The 22,211-nt window shown below is 34.3% G+C and overlaps 1 protein-coding gene across 1 annotated transcript in view; it reads right to left on the reverse strand.

Moving 5' to 3' along the window:
• Positions 1 to 22,211, reverse strand: part of CDS1 (CDP-diacylglycerol synthase 1) — an 83,307-nt gene that overhangs the window by 39,019 nt on the left and 22,077 nt on the right. Inside the window, exons 2-5 of the mRNA XM_074228582.1 lie at positions 14,667 to 14,794; positions 10,428 to 10,524; positions 7,425 to 7,522; positions 858 to 997 (exon numbers count right to left, since the gene is read on the reverse strand). Of these exons, the coding sequence (XP_074084683.1) occupies positions 858 to 997; positions 7,425 to 7,522; positions 10,428 to 10,524; positions 14,667 to 14,794 (463 nt within the window). The remainder of the gene's footprint in view (positions 1 to 857; positions 998 to 7,424; positions 7,523 to 10,427; positions 10,525 to 14,666; positions 14,795 to 22,211) is intronic.

Consider the following 22,211-nt stretch of genomic DNA (forward strand, 5'->3'; position numbering starts at 1 on the left):
TGAATGAAAAAGAGTGGGTAAAACCTGTGAGAAGCAGCACAGGATAAATGGAAGCAGCAATTTTTGTCTGTAAATTTTAAAACACTATGGTTATTGTAATTATTTGGAAACCAAAAGAGACCCTTTGATAATTATCATTAGCATTTATTTGATCTTATTCCACTAACTATCCTATTATCTGTCTACTGTCTTTAGTAAAATAGGAATCTAAGTGATACTTTACATGATATTTAAAGTATTTTTCACATTCCTTTGAATATATTTCTAAAATTAGTAGTCAAAGAAAAGGGTATTTCCTTTAAAATTTGTATGAGTGTGGAAGTAATATAACCATTCATTTCTTGAGTAATTACAAAGGTCCAAAGTTCAAATAGGGAACCCCCCCCACATACATAAATGTCCACTTAATCTCTGTGTAAATGCAAAGTTTTAAAATTGCATTCACCAAAGAATTTCTGTAAAATTGACTGAGTATTTTGTAACAAAACAAAAAATAGAATCCTAACCTACTTCTAATATTGAAATACACATTACAGCAAATTTTAGAATGTTTCTAATAATCTTGGGGAGTGTTTAATGACTTTGTGTTGACAGTATGTAAACCATATCTCCATAATTTCTAGATATTCCTTCAAGGTGGCACAATCTATTTATCATAAAAACAATTCCTATTCTAGAACTTCCACTAGGGACTTCTTTCAGACCATGAACACAGACCAGCTATCTATCTATCTATCTATCTATATGGAATGAGAAGCTGGAATAAAAAGATGACATAAAATGCAGATTTACTACAAGATACATTTGATATGAATACACCAACCACAATCTGAAAAAAGAATTCTCTCTTTGCTTACCTGCCAGATATAGCGCAAATGATATAAATCGATGGTAGCGAATAAGGAACTGAAGTTGCTCTTCTCTTTGAACAAATGTAGCAAAATAATCTGCTACAGTCTCTCCATAGAAAAAGTAGTTCACACACAGTAAAAAATACCTGTAATATAAGAACTATCAGCCTATTTTTCTTTGATGAATATGATCACCAGACACCCTCAATAGAGCTATATTATACATAGAACAATATCAAAAAATAAAATAAACAAAATGTTGAAAGAACTCAAATCTGTATAAACAAGTAGTCCATCAAGATGTGCTCAATGGGGCTAGCCCAAATATTATTTTATGTCTTAATATTAAGGTATTCTTAAAAGCTAGCTATTACAAGTAACATCTAATCAGTAGCAGTTAGCATGTATTTTTAAAAAATAAGTTACAATACAATTTCAGAGATTTTTTCCCTAGCTGTTTCAGTAAAATTCCCTAATGGGAACAAGGAGAGATGAAGAGGTTACTCATTCATTTTTTTCCATTGCCTTATTTCTCCAATGGCCCAACTAAATTTAGTCTCTGGTACCTCCAATAAGTATAGAGAGAAGGGAAGACCATGACTTATTTCTTACTTTCTCTACCAAAAAAGTACTTGCTCCAAACTAACCCATTCAATGACCCTACCAGTTTCCTAGATTATAAGCTGTTGAATTATCCTTTCTCTTTTCTTTATCCCCTACATTTAATCAATAAATTCTGCTATTTCTTTTTTTTTTCCCTTGGCATCTCTCTCAAATCCATCTTTTCTTTCATGTATACTACACCTCTCTCAGTCTAGATTCTCATCAGCTTCTTCTCGATTATTACAATTTTCTTCTAGCCTTCCTGAATTCATTCTATGTGAACAATTGTGAGACTAATCTTCATTAAACACTATTTTTACCATGTCAATCAAAAACCTAGGTTGACTCCTAATGCCCAATGTAGCACGTCTATACTCTGTAGCCTGACTTCAAACCTCCCTCACCAAAATATACAGCAGTACATGCTCACACTGCCTGGCTGATCTTACACATACCATGCCCACTACATTCTTCCCACCAGGGGATGTCCTACACCTATGGAAACTCTGCCCAACTCAAATCTCATGCTGTTCTTGAAGCTCTGACTATTAATGCCCATATTGCTCTCTATGAAATCCTACTGTACCTGGATATAGTTTGACACAACTCAGACCTGAATCTTTCTCCTCTTCTACCCCTCAAATATGTCTACATATTTTCTATCAACTACATTAGGGATCTGTGTGAAAGAGCTGTGCCATATACTTCTTGCATAACACCATATGAGGCACAGAACACACTCAATAAATATTTGATGACTAACATAGTAATGGTCTCACTTATTCAAAATAATGAATTATTTAAGAGATTTCAAGGAGCATTCTACTCTTTGTATCAATGACTGAAATTTACTCAGACTAGGACATTAAGACAGATACACTAGGTACTGCATTTTAAATATCAGAAACAGAAAAAGGCACTTCATTGACCTGGATAGTATCGTTTTCTTTAAGAGCTGGTGGAAGGTGGGAAGACCTAATAAGAGTCAATATAGAAGCCACTTCACTACTGTGGCGATGATTGTTAGTCAGTCTTTCCTTACACTTCCTCTTTATGGGGAGAGGAAAAATCAAGGAAAATCAAGACCACAAAATTAATATAGTATGGCCAATAGAAGTCTCTTCCAATAGTTGTCTGACTTGCTCAACCTGGCTACAGGTTAAAACTATACTACAATAGCACTTACCCTAGTGATTTCACCATTCTACTTTTTTAAAATTCTAATTTTGATTTGGCAAAAAAGTACAATCACAGCTTATTTATCTAGTAAATATCATTCTAAATAATAGAGTTGCAGTTCTCTGATTCAAAATGGATATGGAATACTGAATCATACTTCCTAATCCTAATTAACATTTTACAAATAGTTGAAAGGAAAAGGAATCTTTATAAATAGATTTAACATCAAAAGAAAATCTAAAATGTCATATGACTACACACTATGTGATTACACATAAAATGTGAAATGTTACAAGTTGGCAAATGTTAGAAATATTAAATTTTTCTAACTTTTAATTAAAGGGAAAAAAGGAAGAAAGAAACTACAAAGATAATATCAGTGTCATTATCATTGTCTTCAGATGTAATTCACACTATAAAATGGTTTCTGTGAATTTAATCTGAGTTGGAATGGGACCAATAAGGAGTAATAACAAATGCTTTTTGAGTAGAACAATAGCTCAGAGAAATTAAAAGGCTGAAAGGGGTTGAAGAATCCTAATAGAGGATGAAATAAGAAAACAAAATTGGAGCAGTGAGAGAAAGAACCAGGCCAAGAGGGAGTAGGGTGGGGAAAAGATGGGATATATAGAGAAAGGGAATTAGACTTAAAAAAAACTATTAGTACATTTGTAATCAATCAGGAATGTACTTTACTTGAGAAAATCAAATTCCCAAATTGAGCTTATTTTGTTCGTAATTTCCCTTCAGTAGAACATAACTCATCCAAATGTCTATCCATCATATGCCATTCTTGCCATTTATTCCTCACCTTTCCTTAATATTTCAATACCAATAAAATTATCTATCAGCTAGTGCTTGTTCTTTCCTCAATCTATTTTCTTTTTCCTTCATATATACTTTTGATGGCATCCATTGCACCAATCCTTTTCAACTGCTTGCTTGTAATGTGATATGGTCTATTCACAATGTCTCTTTATTGCCCTCTAAGGCAATACTCTCCTAGGGAATTCTTAGAAGACGATAACCTATCTACCAATTATAAAGGACTGGGAAAATATAGGTAATAAGAAGATGTGTTTTTGTTTCATAGAATTGTGAATGGGAGTTAGGCTCAGTTGCCTTCTTGAAATTACAAAGTGCTTTCACTATCTATCTACATATATTCAGAAAAAATATATCAACACGAACATACACACACATACATCCTTATGTATGCACTTATATATGTGAATGCACATATACACTGGTGTTCTACAGTTTGTCCATTATATAGTTTGGACAAAAGTAAGCTTCATCCATTTGAATTTCCAAAGTGGATAGTTTCATATGTGAGTAGTTCTTTGTAAGTTGTTCAAAAATCCCTTTAATCTTTGATGCATTTTGTTCTTGTAAACAGGAATATCTGAAAGTATCTCGCCATCCTAAAAATGGAATCCCTGTTCATCCTGAACCCTCCACTGGATTTCTTCCATGAAAGTACCTATTCGATCTTTCTCTCATCTATTATTGATAATCAGAAACCTGAATAATTTCCTATTATTTTATAATAGAAATCTTGTGAAATACAATAATTATATAATAGAATTGTAATGGGGAAGAACCTTTAAGGTAGCATTTTGCTCTTCCAATTAAATATTCTTTTATTTGTTTGGATTTTTGTTTTGGTAAGGAAATAGGGTTAAGTGACTTGCCCAAAGTCACACAGCTAAGTAAGTATTAAATGTCTGAGGTCGAATTTGAACTCAGGTCCTCCTGATTCCTGGGCCTGTGCTCTATCCACTGAGCCACCTAGCTGCCCATCAAATATTCTTTTATAGTAAAACTAATCAGTATAGTAGGATCTATTTTTTTTTACATCTTTCAGTCAATGAATTCTGCGATGATAAAGACTTGATTTCTTAGATTATTATCAATTATGAAGCCTATTTATTTCTAATATCTAATCAAGCATGCCCTCAATATGTATTTATTATTTTCTTGAAAATTTTTATAAAAATGGTGAAGTGCATATATATATATATATACACACATATATATACATATATATGTATATATATATATGTGTGTGTGTGTATATATACACACACACACACACACACACACACACACATATATGGTACTGGTGGTGTTCTTTACGTGGTCTTTGATTCTGATACCCCTTTGGTACCCTCTATTTTCTCTCTTAAAAACTAATCTCTAATGACTTAGAAGTCATCTCCAGCATAAGTTTCCTTGGTGTACATTTGGTAGAATAGAGTTGCTTTTTCTGCCTTTGATTTTTTCCATTCTGTTTCTGTATCTTTTATAAGCATGTCTGAGAATGCAGTTTTAGAGTCAAGTATACAGGTTCCAACTGTTCTTGAGAGTGAAATCTGTTGTTTACTATCTAAACTTGTCTTTCCCTTAATTGCTTTATCTCTCTACTCAGCAAGTCATTCAAGAATTTGATTTCATTTCTAAGTTCTTTTAGTTTACTTTTATGGCACCTGATTTATATGAAATCACTATAATTGGTATCAATGTCCATTCTTATCTTATTCTTAAAATGTATTAGCTCAATTAAAAATTAGACAGGTCCTAGGTTGCAATAGGTTAACTTTATGTTCTATCTTTTTTATTTTTGTTTTCTTATTTGTATTAGTATTAATTTTATCTTTGTGCTAAGAAGCTGGTTCTCTAACTCTATACAATTCATTCTGGAATAAGTCCCAAACTGATAAGTAGTATCCTGTTAAAATATAATCAATTTTTGTTATGTTACTTGTTGCTTGCCATGTCCAAAATCTTCTGAATTTTTCCCACCAGAAAGTGTTCATGATGTAGAAGCCTATGAATTCTGGCTATTCTACAAGTATTTGACATCTTTTGTTCCTTACTGCTGGTTCCTCATTTTCCAACACTTTTCACTGTTCTCATCTATTTCCACCTTTGCAATGAAGTCAGTGAGAATCAATGAGCAACATTGTTGTCTTAATTCAGAGGGCTCCACTGAATCCCTCACCTTTCCATTCTCTGCAATTCATTGTGAGTAAGCTGCACTTATTTTCATGAAATTCTTTTTTGTTGCTGTTGCTGCAAATACTTATCAAACGCAATGAAATATGAGATTAACCCAATGTCCCATGAAATGGTGTTTTGAGGCATTTTGAAACCAACTCTTGTTTCTTTCCTAAGAATCTTGAGCCATCCTCTATAACTGCAATTTCCTTTTTATTTGATGGTTTTGTTTATAGTGAGATTATCAAATCTTTTCAAATTCAGATCCTTTAGCAGTATGTCTTTTCATTGATCATTAGACAAGGTCTCACATGTAGAGTACTAACAGTACTCTATCTAGAAACCTTCTTTTGTGGTTATGTTTGCCCTCACCTCTTTCCCACCTCTGTCACTCCAGAAATAGAAGGGGGACATCACACAGGATTTAAAGACATTTTATATTTTCTTTCAATTGACAGCCATAACCAATGAATTCATTATTTGTGATCACATGATAGGACAGTCTACTGAAGATAAGCTTTTCTCTGTATAGCTAGGTTAATCCTTAAGAGTATAGTCTATTATTTGAACCAATCTTAGAAGTTTTTCTAACAACAGAAACTTGCCAGGGGCTGTACTATGTCTCCATAGCCTTTAGGAACTTAAGGAGGAAGCAAGAAAAAAGAAAAACACCAAGGAAAGAAAGGTAGAAGGAGCTGTATCAAATATATATTTCCTAGCTTCAACAGGCTAGAATTTACTAAAGTCAGTGAGACTGCCTAACTTTTCATTTGCCAGTGATACCTGCTTAAAAGAAAATAAGGTAGGACTTTGTTAAGTCACTTAAAAGACAAACTTCAAGTTTATTTTTTTTTTTTTTGAGTTTGCCCTTCCACAATGCCAGACTGTTTTAATTGAAGATCAGATGTTTAAAGATGCTAGGCTATCAACCTGGTCAAAGTCCCAAAGACTGTTTTTTTGATTTCCACATTTCAGCTTATAATTAATCACTTCGGCACTGCTATTCTCTCCTCTATTTATCATTTATCAAATATTTCTGATCAAACTCTTCTTTCTTATATAAAACTTTTTCAACTAGGAAAATGTGAAGTCAAGACTACCAGGTGAATAATGATAACAATATCAATAACTAAGAAAAAAATCTTTATATGTCTCAAGTTTAAAACTTTAACAATTTCTAAGTATAACTTAAAACTTGGTAAACATTATATACAATGTTTTGGATAGCAATACATCATTCTGAATGACAAGAATTGATTTACATCCACATCTAAAATGTTCATTAGCATTTTTAAAATTTAGTGATTTTAGCAAGGTCTCTATTTCCCTCAACTAATGTAAAGTACAATCCACTTCACTCCTTAAATCAATAGTCTTTGTCATTTGTTTTGAGTGACAAAGCTCACCACAGTCAATCAACTGGCTATATAATTCTTTAATCTCAGTTATGTTTTACCTTGGTCACTCAAATACATGTCTAGATTCAAAATGGAATCATTTATAACTTCTTAGGATCTTCCAGAATTTGTGCTGTTGGCACAGTTTTGGGAAATGAGAGTCTGATCCTACCTTCTGAGGAGGTACTGGAGTAAGAACTTAAAGCTTCTTATTATCCAGAAAATAAATTAGAAAAATATTAAGAAATTAAGAGTTTGGTTTAGTAATCTTTTCATGTCTCCCAAATTGCAGAGAATCCTTTGTCACAGCCCAAACATAAAATGATAAAATCAGTTCCTAGGTTCTATATTTATACAATATTCTGTTTCTCAATTAAAAAAACTTTAGACTTACCAGCTAAGTGTTCGAAACCATGGTAGCTCATAAGAACGATAGACTCTATAGCCTATAGTAATAATTTCATGGAAGCATTTCACTTGGATGCCCAACACCTGTAAGTTACAGAAAGATATTTTAGTTGGCCAAGAGTGTAAGACCAGAAATACTAATCCCTCCCAAAATTAAAAGTAAAAAAAAATATATATAGTGATTACAATAATAGGGGTAATTGTCTCTCTAGCATTTACATAACACTTATTTATATATTATTTATATAACACTTAGATCAAAATACTTGACCTAATTATTTCATCTGAACCTCATACCAGCAACTCTGAGTTGGGCACTGGCTATTATCATCCTCATTTTATAGTTGAGGAAATGTGAGCTGAGAAAAGTTAAATGACTTGTACAGGACTGCACAGCTATTAAGTGTCAGAGGCAGGATTCGAATTCAGGTCTTCTTCATTTTAAGGCTGGCACTGTATCCATTGGACTACCAATCTGTTTTCTGCTTACCATGGTTGGATACTATTATTACTGAATATTTGCAGTTTCACAAAAACCCATAATTACTTCCTATGGAATAAAAAGACCATTCTCTTGACTTAAAAACTAAAATGGTCTTAGGTCAGATTGAAAATATAGTAAATGTTGAAGAAACTTAGCTCTATTCAAGGAAAGAAATGGTACTTTCTAAGGTTAATGAGAACAGAGCAAACTAAAGATCAAGATAGCTATGAGTCAGGGATCTTATTAAAATTTCTCAGCCTGGTCTGAGATTAGAAGATTTCGACACTTTTGTAAAATGGTAAACTTCAGCCTCTGCACATAATGCTTTTATTTCACTAAAATTATTTTTCCCTGCAGTAAAGTTGTTTTAAAATTCTTGTCCCAACTGAATTGAGGAGGCAAGAATTTTTGTCCATTCCTGGCCTATGAATTTTCTAATATCCTGGAGTTCAAATTGCGGGTTTTGAAAGAGTAATAGTTTGGGTAAAAAAAAGTTGAGAGCACTTGTTAAAAATCAATCAATCTCTCCTTCTCCTCCTTCCTTTCTCCCCCTCCCCTTTCTCTCCCTCTCCCCCTCTTCTTTGCCCCTCCCCCTACCTGCCCTCCTTGTTAAAGTTCTTCAAAGAAACTTGCTATCAATCATTTTTACCCTAAGTCAAAATTATAATCAATCAGATGATAATATATCTTTGTATAAGCAAACAAGACCAGCCCTTGGCACAAAATAAAATACATACTATTCCACAACACTTAGCTATCCAATAAGTCTGTAGCAAAAACTAATTGCCAAAGTCATTCATTGTCCAATAACTGACTGAGCATAGTTCTTCAGAAAAACGTCAAATTCTTTCCTAAACTCAATAAGAATCCTACTAACTTTTTTTCCTTTTCCCATTTTGTCATAGTGAGTATGAACTAGCAGGAAAAAGAAAAAGAAATGTGAGCCACATATGATACTTAGTAAAAAGGAAAAAAAGTGAGCTACAGGTGGTACTTGAAATGCTGTTGAATGTTCACTCCTTTCCTGCTATCTGTAGAGCATTGGGCAGCACAGCGAGGCAATGAGTGTGCCATAGACCACCTTTGTAGTATGGAAGCGGTCATTGAGGATTCACAGACGAATGAGTACTGTAGCACTCCAATAAAACTTCATTTTGAAAAGTAAAACTCATTCCTTGCTCTTGAGGCATACAAAACTGGTGGCTGGTTGGGTTTGTTCTGCAAGGTTGTTTGTCAATAGATATTCTAGAATATCACTTTTATGAGGGCAAAGAATAAGTCATAGATAAACTTTTAAATGTCCTCAAATGTCTATTATCCTATTCTGCATATAGTACCTGAAGAACAAAGGCTTGCTGAATTTACACTGCTTGAAAACCAGGTAATAGTTATCACAACTAAATTTTATGGGTCTTGCTCTCTTCACTGGTAAAATGAAGATACTGGGCTATATGATCTTTTCTAGCTTTAGAAATCAGATATATTTGACATAAATATAATGAACATTTATTACAAAGCCCAAAAGAACTATAAATAAAACTATGATTATCCTAAAAGCCAGTACATAATTGGGTACACAATAGTGCTAACAATGACAGTTGGTCTTTACCTCCAAATGTTTCACTATTTTTCACACTAAGTGGCTTAGTTCATAGAACAGCCTGTTTTGGACACAAATACAAAAAGTTTCTAATTTACAAAACAGGTATCAGATGTTAACATTTTTAATGCATTTCCCCACAGAAAAAAGTTAATACATTTAATACTTAACTCACTACATTTGCAACGAAAAACTTAAAACTGCTATCATACTAGTAACTGAAAACAAAACCCAAAAATACTTTTAATCAATTTTTGTCATTTTATGGTGCAACAGAGGAAAGAGTGGCACAATCTTGGGGCTGCTATGTGGTGCAGTGGATACAGTACCAGGGGATAAAGTCAGAAGGACCTGAATTCAAATCAGACCTTAGACACTTAATAATTACCTAGCTATGTGACTTCAGGCAAATCCCTTAACCCCACTACCTTGCAAAAAAAACCCAAACAAAAAAAGAATGTCACAATCAAACAGAATAAGAAAGAATGTATAGAGTATGACCTATGGCACTGATTAGAATACCTATATCAGAAAGATCATAGATCTGACAAAGTATAGGAGAACAGTGATGCCTGTACAAAATTTTACAATTATAGAAATGTTGCAGCAAGAAAGATACATATAATCTTTGCCATCACTGTAGGCCTTTATCACCAATGAGCATCCATCTGATTGCATTTCCCAACAGGATGATTCAAAGTCTAGGTTCATAACAATTCTGCAAACTGAAGGACATGAACCCAACATATTTTATAAAAATGCTACAGCACACAATAGTTTAATATCTTTTTCAAGCAAGTATTGAATTACCCTTCCTTGAAGCTCTTGAAACACATAATTTTAACCATTTGCATGTTCTGAAAAATAAAGTCAAATTAAACATAAAATATATCTAGCAGACTTACAAGAAGCATCAACATAAATGATCCCATGTAGATGATCAGGAAAAATAATGAAATCATAGTCAGAGTAAGAATTCCACGAATCCACCAATTTTTCCACCTGTTAAAAAAATCAACAATTATCATTTAATTAATTTGCTCTCAAAAACATTACTTTGTTTTTTTAAGCTTTAAATTTTTCAAGGGAAAGGACTCTGATCTAAATGAGATTTTATAATCCCCCATAATTCTTACTAAAATTCATTTATAATTCATGGTAACCCATACCAACAAGAATAGGAAAAGCAAGAAACTATGAGATTAGGAAGTTATTACTAATTATTGTTATCATTAATTATTAATATTGATAATTAAGTGGCTGAATAAAATTATTGGCTACTTTTCTCATACCTCACAGAAAGTGCTCAACTTTTGCCTCTCTGTAAATCCCCAAATTCCATATTTACAGCAGTTGCAGAATCCTACTTAATATTGATGACATGACAACTACCTTAACTTTCCTCCCTCTAGTATCACCATCCCACATGCTTTCCCCCACTTCCTCCTTCTCTCGGAAGATAAGGTTATTACTATTTTTACCTGAATTCCCTATTTCCTGACTCTCCTAAAATCTTGCTTCAGTATTTAACTCCTCTCTATCACGCATCTTCAATCCCTTTTAGTCTTTGTACCTGAATTCTCACTTTCTTCCTAACTGCTTCAGCTGTTTTTCAAATTTCCACAGTCCTTAAAAAGGCCTTATATAGACTCTTCCTCAATATATCCCTATCCTCTTCATATTCAAGTCTTTACCATGACACTTTTGTCTCTAGCAATTTAAGTCTGGTTCCACTATCTGGTTTGTTTGTTTATTTTTTTTAGACAAGAGTGAGTTCAGTAATGACTTCTTAGTCACCAAATAATTTTATTTTGTTCCCTTCTCAGGTTACCTGAACTCTCTTCCAATTTCCCAGACAGGAAACTCTCCTCCTCCCTTATATCATATGCTTCTCCTGGTTCTTTTCTTACTTATCTAATCTCCATTTCTCTGGCTGGTTCTTAGCCTCCTCCCTTCCAGTCCTTTGCAGCTCCTAATGTGGGCCCTCTCTACATAGTCTCTCCACTGGCCCTCTTCTCTCTTGACATTGGCTCCCTTAATCTCATTCATTTCCAAAACTTTACTGATTACCTTTATACAGTGAATTCCCTCCTGAACTAGAATTTGAATGTAATTGCCACCTGCCAACAGGCCTTCTCTCCATGAGTGCCTCTTAAGTTCTTCAGATTCATCATTTCCTAAGACAAATTTATCATCTTTCCTCAGACCATGCTGGCTCCTTCCAAAGTCCCTTAGTTTAAAATTCTGTGCTTACCTTGAGCAGCCTTTTCCTGTACTTTCCTTGTTCTCTTCACATTTACTAACAATGACAACAACAGAATAAATCCTCTGTTCTTCTGTCTCCCCAGTCATCACCACAGGCCTTTTTTTGTGAATTCTTTCAGTAACTCAATTCATTTTGCCTCCATTTACCCTTCCTAAGATCCATCCTTTGGACCATTCAAATATCTTTCTTCTAGCTCCCATATTCCAAATGCAGTGGCTCCCTAGTGCTAAAACTCCTGAATTAAGAATTCATGTTCTTCTGCATTCTGATATCCAACTTCTCCTACTCTCCAATATCTATTATGACCTCCAGATTACTTAACCTTCAATAATATATATCTTTTTTTTTTTAGGTTTTTGCAAGGCAAACAGGGTTAAGTGGCTTGCCCAAGGCCACACAGCTAGGTAATTATTAAGTGTCTGAGACCGGATTTGAACTCAGGTACTCCTGACTCCAGGGCCAGTGCTTTATACACTACGCCACCTAGCCGCCCCCAATCAGATATATCTTATACCTTTTTAAATCTCAATACTTCTGGTTAAGCTATTTTCTCTGGGCCTCAAAAGTTTCCACCAGGTGCATTTATACTCATCCTTTAAAGCCCATTTCAAAGGCCATCTCATTTACCTTAAGCTTCCTTGATCCGCACCACACTCCCAGGCAATAATAACCTTCCCTCCCCCAGAACCCAGAGAGTACTCAGCTTTATATTGCTCTTTAAGATTTCAGTTCATAAGATCAAAGAAATTACATTCTGGGAAAGGCAAACAGTGTAGTTGGATAAGAATACAGGTTGTGTGACAAAAGGATACGTGAGAGACACTGCAAAAACAGGAAAGACGATGAAAGGTCTGTCCTACTTGACTGGCAATAAGGGGCTCTTCAAGAGGTTTGAAGAGCAAAGGAAAATGAAGCGATCTGGCCAATGAATCCTAATGACCTGAGATACACAAAGGTTATTGTTAAGGATTGTGCAAGCTATTAAGTATCAAGTGAGATGGAAATTCAGGTCTTTCTAATTCAAAGGCCAGTACTTTTTCTATATTAATTGGCTCTAATAAAATGGACTGAACCCTGAAGACACCCCAATTAGTCACCTGAGGAGATAAGATTCATGGGCCCTATCACTGTTCCTAAAGGAAAACCCCACCAATCAGTAATTAAATCCTAAATCAGGATATTCTATTAGCTTAGGTCTACTGCTATCAGGAACCTTAACCCTTCCTTAAATAAAATGATCTCAGCAGAGTTACTGAGAAGTGTATTAACCATAGCATTATGACTCAGTGCACATCTTTGAAGACCAACAAGTGAGGATCTAGGATTTCCAGAAAGCTTTATTTGAAAGAGAAAAGAGAATTGACAGATCAATTTTCTATATCCCTCTCTTTTCCTTGTAACAGAGAAGTAATCTGACATAGATTCTAACATGTACGATCATAAGCATATACTTTAAGGAGGTAAAAAAATCAAAATAAACACCCCTTACATATAAAAATCTATAGCAACACCCTAATAGATACATGGGGATGATGATCTATCATAATGGACTTGCTCATTTTATCAGTGCAACAATTTTAGGGTATTTGCAAATGGAGAATACCCTCTATATCCACAGAAAGAATTGAGTTTAAACAAATACCAAAGACTATTACCTTTAATTTAAATTTTAAAAAGGGTATATTATTATGTAATTTTGCTGTCTCATAGGTTTTTTTTTTAAGGATATGATTTCTCTCTCCATTTTGATCATTTGAACGCTCAATTTTGATCAATGTATAGCATGGAAACAATGAAAATATTATCAGACTGCCTTCTGTGGGGGGATGGGGAAGCCAGATTTGGGGGGGGAAATTGTAAAATTAAAAAACAATTAAAAAAAGAAAGACAACAACATAAAACCTATAGCAGCTTTTTTTTGTAAGAACTGAAGCAAAATAGAGTCTCATCAATTAGGATGTGGCTAAATAAATTATGGCACTTGAATAAAGTGGACTGTTGCTCTGTCAATGAAATGTTTTCCATTTCATATTTCTATATGAAGGCTTTGGAGAAATTTGGGAAGAATTGTATGACCTGATACAGAAAAAACAATTTATGTAATATCCACAGCAAAGTAAAGGAAAAAACCTTAAAAGACAGTATAAGCATCTAATCGATGCTGTGGCCCATCTTGAATCTACAAGAACATTAGTGAAGCAGGATATGTGACAACTTCTCTAGTTGAGATCATAGACTTCTGTTGCAAAGTAAAGCATAGATAGTCAGATCTGGGTTAGTTTGTTTTCTGAAGTTGCACTTTTCTTCTTTTAAAACACTAGTGATGGGACAGCTAGGTGGCACGGTGGATAGAGCACTGGTCCTGGAGCCAGGAGGACCTGAGTTCAAATTTGGCCTCAGACACTTAATTACCTGACTGTGTGACTATGGGCAAATTACTTAACCCTATTGCCTTAAAAAAAAACCCACTAGTGAGGACTTGTGACAATGTTACAAAATAATGATAAAGATGAAAAAGTATTTTTTAAGAAAGCATTCATTTTAAAATTAAAAAAATAGATAATGTGGATTTTGGCCATCAATCCCTGTTATTGTGATGTTGAACAAAATAGCTAAACCTAAAACTCTCTAGAGTTCAATTTATTTATGTTTAAAAGGGAGAAGGAGGGAGAAGAAATTAGGAGAGAAAAAGGAAGATGGAAAATAGTATTTTAATAATGAACCCAATGTCTTGAATTGTAAATGGACTGATTGTTGAGGATGAATCAAATTCAAGTTTTGATTACACCATAAGCAAATCGTTTTACAAAAAGAAGCCTGGTATATGAACAAAAGAATCAATGAAGTGTACTAGTATTAAATATTTATTCAATCATACCTTGCAGATAAGCCAGACAGTGCCTTTTTAAGCACTTCAGGGGTTCTGTCTGAGGATAGTGGAACTTCTGGTATGTCAGAATCTGCTCTGGAATCCAAATCTCCATATTTATCATCAATATCTGTTTCCTGAAAGAAAAAATAGTTATGTATTAGAAAATTGGAAAAATTATAACTACAAAAATGGATTGACAATTAATCTTAACAGAAAGAACAGCTATTAAGTTATTATAAACAAGTAGAAAAGTTATGAAAATTTGATTAGTACCCACAAAATGGAGGACTATATATTTTCTCCAATATTAATGACCTTTTGAGACTTCTATTGCAAAATTAAAATTATATGTAAGAGATAAAGCAATTGTACTGTCTCCATTGTCTAAGAAGATACCAAGAAATTTAGTGAGGTAACAGAAGATAAGGTTAATCCAAAATCTCTAATGTATTTCCTCAGCAACCTTTCTCCCATGTTCTGGGCATACTACACAACCCAAACCACAGGTATGCAAGAAAATTCAATTTTTCCCCCGAACCACCAATCCCAGGCAACTGAGGTTAAAAAAAAAAAAAACCCAAACCAAATGAGGTAAAAAAACCCCCAAAACAAACATAAACTTTCTCAGCATGTGTTTGGTCAGAGAACTAATGATTAGAGGGACAGAAAATCAGCATGTATATGGGGACTAGCAACCAGCTTGTCAGTTCTGTCTACCGAGAAATCACTTGAGGGTTGAGAAGTAAACTACCCACCCAGTATGTAAAGAGGCTATGACTGTTGAGGACTCAAAGAAAAGGATCTAAAAGAAACACTATGAACTAGAATATTTACCTTCAAGTGAATCTTTTTTACTGTTATTTTGTTTTTTTAATTACATGTAAAGATTATATATAATTAGCAGTTATCTTTTTATAAGCTTTTGAGTTTTATATTTTTCTACCACCTTCTTTTCCCTCCCCATGAGAGTGAGTAATCTGGTATTATACATATACCATCATGTTTCTTAATACATTTCCATATTAGACATGTAGTGAAAGAAGAATTGGAATTAAAGGGAAGAAAAATCATGAGAAAAAGAAAAAATAGAACTATTCCAAAGTTTTTTCCTCTGGACGTGAATGGCATTTTCCTTAATAGGTCTCTAAAGATTATTCTTGATCATGGAACTGCTGAGAGGAGTTACATCCATCATAGATGAACATCTAATGTTGCTGTTGTCCTGGTTTTACTCACTTCACTCAGCATCAGTTCATGTAACTCTGTCAAGGCTTTTTTCTGAAGTCTGACCATTCATAATTTCTCTCAGAACAATAGTTCTCCTTCACACTCATATAAACAATTTGTTCATTCATTCCCCAATTGATGAGCTTCCCTCATTTTTCAATTCTCTGCTACTAAAAAAAAAGCCCTGAAGTGAATCTTAAGGTTTTTCTGAAGAATGAGAAGGGAGAAAGAAGTTGTGAATGATATGAGGTACTGACAAGGCATTCAGTTGTCAAACAAATCAGTTCCAAGGCCTCTTAGACAGGATCCTGAAGAGATTCACAAAGGTTTTTATAATAAAGTACAGTTACTATTTTTACATTTTGGGACATCTAGTGCTTGGGGATGCTGCTTGGTTATATCCACTTGCATCCTGACATGATTTACAGAAAAACCAAACTTGGTTCAGGGACATGAAATTTTACTAACTATACAAAATGTCAGTAATGATACAAATTTGATTGTCTCAATAGGAAAATACACCCTAATCAACTCAAAAGTAAATGATGAAAAGAAAACTTCTGTACACCCTCAGGAAGAGCAACACTTAAAGGAGGATGGGATAAAATAGAAGGAACAAAACAGAAAAAGAAATGAGGGAAATCAAATTTGGTAACAGGCAGGGATCCTACTGAGGAAAGCTCCCATGGGGCAAGATCAAGTCTACAAGGGGAAATGGGAACCTGTGATTACAGTATCTTAAGATTTAGTGCCTAACTACAACCTCTCAGAGAATATTATATCTCTTATCTTGTATCCTGTCTTGAGGAATTAAGTGGAGATTTCATAACAAACAAGGTGGTGCAAGAGAGAGCACTGGCCCTGGAGTCTGGAATTCCTGAGTTCAAATCAGACCCCAGACACTTAATAATTACCTAGCTGTGTGGCCTTGGGCAAGCCACTTAACCCCACTGCCTTGCAAAAACCTAATAAAAATTTAAAAAAAGGAATAATCATAAAGGATCTAATGAGTAATAATAAACTTTACAATTAGGGACATAGTAAAATTTCTGTAGTGAAATGATGTTTGAAAAAAATGGAGGAGAGGAAAAAGCTACCAAGCAATCACACTGCTGAGAAGCTCAAAATAAGGTACCTCAGAAGTTTCATTTCAATAAGGAATGCAGAGCCTATAGAAGGAATAAAGTAGAATAAAAAACCATGAATAAAAGAGTAAAAGTAGAGAATGGCCAGGAGAGAAATAATGAGAATAAGGGAAAGAAATATTTCCAGAAAAGAATTCAGAAAATGAAAAGGGAAACTAATAAAAAAGGGAAGGAAGAGAGAAGAAGGGAGATTTTACTTGACTACACAATGAGGTGGGGGGGGGGGAAAGAGAGGAAGAATTAGGTAACTAGATAAAAGGAAGAAAATGAATAAAAAAGCAACCAAAATTTCAAAATTAGCAAGTTATACACAGGAATGGGGGAGGGGATTTAGGGTAAGGGGAATAGGATTTACTCTATAGCAGATTAAATATAAATGAGAAAAAGTACTGTCTTAACAAAGAGAAGCAAAGAAAATTCCCATTTCAGAAAAAAATGACAAATTAAGGAAAATTAATCCTAACTCAACTTTAAAGATGAATGGATTTAACAATCTAATAAAACAATTTAAATCCAAAAAATCTTATTATGTTATCAGACAAGGCAGAAACAAAGACTGACAAAATAAAAGAGATGTGTTTCCTCTGTTAATATGTAAGTTTACTGAAGGCAGAAATTGATTTATATTCTCCTTGATTAGTGTTTGGCCCACAATATGCTCTTAATAAATGCTTGACCTTTTTTTTTTATAGTGAAAGAGGGTATAAAATTGTTCCTATTTGCTGACGACATGATGATCTGCACAGAAAATTCAAGAGAATAAGATACTGATTAAGACTGTTTTCAGCAAGATTACAGACTATTAAATAAACCTTTTTGTAAAAAAGTCAATGATATTTCTAATTAACAGCCTAAATAGAAAGGTCAATATCATTCAAAATAACTACAAAATGCATAAAATATTTGGGCATCTACCAGAGCACACAAAATACTATCTAGTTTTGATTATAACATAATCTTTAAAGAAATAAAGAACTGGAGTCAAGATGGTGGAGAGAAACCAGGGAGTTGCCTGAGCTCTCTAACAAATTCCCTCAAAAACATTCAATCAAGCCCCTAGACAGACCATGGAGAGACAGAACCCACAGAAAAGATAGGGTGAAATAATTTTTCAGCTTGAGATAATTCAGAAGGAATTCAGGAAAGGTCTGTCACACTTGAGGGTAAAAGGGGAGCCCAATTCAGTTCAGGCAAGTCAGAGGGAAGCTCCCAGTCCCAGTTCCTGGATTCTGGTTCAGAAGGCTAGTGGCACAGCAGGTTAACTGTGAGGCCTCCAGTCCTAGTGGAGGGAACCCAGGTACAACAAGCTCAACTAAGCCAGGCCACCCCAGGGCAGTGGGCAAGCCACAAGTGCTTGTGAAAAGCCAATGACCAGGCCTCTAGTCCCCAGCAGCACAAGAAACTAGGGACAGTCCCAAATGTACCCCAGAAGCAAGGTTCAACTCTAAGAGTCACAAAATACACTAAAAAATGAGTAAGATAGAAAATAGCCTTGACCATAGAAAGCTACTAAGGGTAACAGGAGAGACCAAAACACAAACTCAGAAGAGGAAAACATTGTCAAAATGCATAAATGTGAACCCTTAAAAAAATATGGTCTCAAGTCCTCTTGGAAGTGCTCAAAAATAATTTTTTAAATCAATAAGAAAGGTAGAAATTGGAAAAGAAACGAGAATTTTGCAGAATTATGAGAAAAGTAAACAGCCTAGAAAACAACATAAAAAAATAGAATTGGCTAAATAGGATGAAGACAACTCCTTTAAAACTAGAATTGACCACATGAAAAAGAAGATACAAAAGCATCAAGAATCAGTCAAATAAAAATCCAAAGAATGAAAACCAGAAGAAAATGTAAGATACTTCATTGGAAAAACAAATGACCCAGAAAATAGATCCAGAGAGATAATTTAAGAATTGTTAAGACTACCTGAAGGGCCCCCCCCATCAAAAAAAAAAAGAGGCAGACAGAATCTTTCAAGAAATTGTTAAGGAGGGGCGGCTGGGTGGCCGCAGTTGATAAAGCACCAGCCCTGGAGGCAGGAGTACCTGGGTTCAAATCTGGTCTCAGACACTTAATAATTACCTAGCTGTGTGGCCTTGGGCAAGCCACTTAACCCCATTTGCCTTGCAAAAAACTAAAAAAAAAAAATTAAGGAAAACTGCCCTGATAGCCTAGAGGGTAACATAGCATCCACCAATCATCTCCTGAAAGAGATCCCAAAATAAAAACACCAAGGAATATTGTAGCCAAGTTGTAGATTTGTTGGGTAAAGAAGAAGCAGTCTTAAGGAAACAATTCAAATATCAAGAAGCCACAGTCAGGATTTAGCAGCATTTACAAGAAAGGATTAGACACTTTGGAATGTGATATTCTGGGGAGCAAAGGATCTTGGATTACAATCAAGAATCAAGCAAAATGAGCATAATCTTTCAGGGGAAAAGATGGACAGTCAATGAAACTGGGGCCTTTCTGATGCAAAGACCAGAGCTGAACAGAAAATACAAGACTCAAGAGAAACATAAAAAGGTAAACAGGAAAAAATATATTATCAATAAGATTAAACTATTTATAATCCTACATGAGACAATGATGCTTGTTCCTCTTGAGAACTGTATCTATACTGTAACCATATATGCAATTAGAAGAAATATACATACATACACAGAGGGTGTGAGTATAAACTTTATGACTTGGAAGAAATGAAAAAAATTAAGGAGTGAAAAAAAGGATTGTGAAAAGGAAAGGGGGTGGTAAGAGTAGGAAAATTATGTCACATGAAGAGGTACAAAAAACCTATTACAGCAGAGGGAAAGGAGAAAGGGGGGGAACATTGTTTGAACTTTACTCTCATTGAATTTGGCTCAAAGAGAGAATAAATAACATATACACCCATTTGGATACAGAAATTTATTTTGTTCCGTAGAAAAGTAGGAGGGAAAGGGGGAGAGAAAAGGGACAGGGGAAGTATGATAGAAGGAATGACAGAAATAGAATGGGAAAGAAGAGGGTACATTGAGAGAGATGGGGATCAGAAGTAAAGCAGTGGTGAGAAAGGATAAGGTGAAGGATGGAGAAAACTGGAGGAAAATAGGCCTGAGAGAAAGATACTGTTGGTAATCACATTTTGGGGTTTTTTTCCTTCTTTTTGCAAAGTAATAGGGTTAGGTGCCCAAGGTCACACAACCAAGGAATTAGTAAGTTTCTGAAGCTGGATTTTAACTCAGGTCCTCCTGACTCTAGGGCCAGTAGAAATCACTCTCCCATAAAATAGAAGTAAATAGTTGAGTGGATTATAAAAACCAGAATTCTACAATATGTTGCTTACTAGATACATATTTCAATCAGGGAGTTACACACAGAGCAAAAGTAAAAAACTGGAGGAGAATATATTATGCTTCAGCTTAAATAAAAACAAAACAAAACAGGGATTACAAATCTGATTTCCGACAGAGCAAAAGCAAAAACAAATCTAATTTAAAAAGATAAGAAAATAAACCACATTTTGCTAAAAGACAATGAAGTAATATCAATAATAAACCTGCATGAACAAAGTAGTATCACATCCAAATTCTTAGTAGATAAATGAGTTACAGGAAGAAATGGACTGCAAAAACTGTACTAGTGGGGGACCTCAACCTCTCCTTCTTCAAACCAGGTAAATCAAACTACAAAAAAAGAGATTAACAAGGTGAATAGAGTTATAGAAAAGTTATATAGATGGACCTCTGGAAGAATTTAATGGAATAGAAAGGAATATACCTTTTTCTCAACAATAGATAGCAACTCAGGGCCATCTTCAATTGTCCTGATCAAGATCAGGCCACAAGACCCAGATGCCTTCAAAGAGGAAAGTGAAGTTGATAATTTTGCACAGTCCTCCTCAAATCCAACTCACTTGCATGTAATGGCAAAACCTCTGTGATGTCAAGCTCTTCAAGAACAAAGGAAAAAGAATAGCTGTGAATTAATAGGAGCAGTCCTACTGCTGTCCTTTCCTTCCTTCTTTCTTTCCTCCTTCTACTTGTGGGTGCTCGGCCCAAAAGCCTGGTAAGTTTTCTTGGGGTTTATAAGTTCCAAATAATTCTGGCCAACAATGAGTCTCTGGTTAAGCCCACTTGGTCACTGGGCACAGATGACTCCAGAGGAGAAAGTGAGATTGATGACTTTGAACAGCACGCCCTCACTTAAATCCAAATCACCTGTTGTCATGGCATCACCTTCCAGGTGTCACAGTTATCGATAATGAACTAACAACAAGGCACCTACCCAAAAACTGACCATGTATTAGGGCATTAAAGCCTTCGCAATCAAATAATAAAGGGTCATAGAAAGATAGACTAAAAACTAATTAAAAACTAACCAAATCTTAAAGAATGAATGGGTCAAACAACAAATCATAAAAAAATATATAATTTCAAAGAAAATGACAATTAGGCAACATATAAAAACTTATGGGATGCAGTCAAAGCAATTCTTAGGGGAAGCTTTATATCTCTAAATGCCAATATGAATAAAAGAGAAAGAGGGGATCATTAAATTTGATATGAACTAAAAAAAACTAGGAAAATTAAAAATCCCCAATTAAATTCCAAATTAGGAATTCCAAAAATCAAAGCAGAAATTAATAAAATTGAAAATAAACCTATTAAACTGATAAATAAAACTAAGCTAGCTTTACAAGAAAAAAACAGATAAAACTTTGGTTAATTGGATTAAAAAAGAAAACCAAATTACCAGTATCAAAAATGAAAAGGGTGAATTCACCACCAATGAAGAGAAAAATTAAAGCAACAATTCAGAGCTATTTTGCCTAACAATATGCCAACAAAGCTGACAATCTAAGTAAAATGGATGAATGCTTAAAAATTTATAAATTGCCCAGATTAACAAAAGAGAAAAAAAAATAAGCAATTCTATTTCAGAAAAAGAAATTGAACTAGCCATCAATGAACTCCCCAGAAGAAAAATCTTTAGGACCGGATGGATTTATAAGTGAATTCTATCAAATGTTTAAAGAATTCCAATACCACATAAACTATTTGGAAAAACAAGCGGCAAAGGAGTCCTACCAAATTATTTTTGACACAAGTATGGGACTGATATCTAAACCAGGAGGAGCCAATTACATAAAGAAATTATAGATCAAGTTCCCTAATGAATATCGATGCAAAATCTTTA

This window comes from Macrotis lagotis, chromosome 3 (genome assembly GCF_037893015.1).
Source record: "Macrotis lagotis isolate mMagLag1 chromosome 3, bilby.v1.9.chrom.fasta, whole genome shotgun sequence".
NCBI classification, from domain to species: Eukaryota; Metazoa; Chordata; class Mammalia; order Peramelemorphia; family Peramelidae; genus Macrotis; species Macrotis lagotis.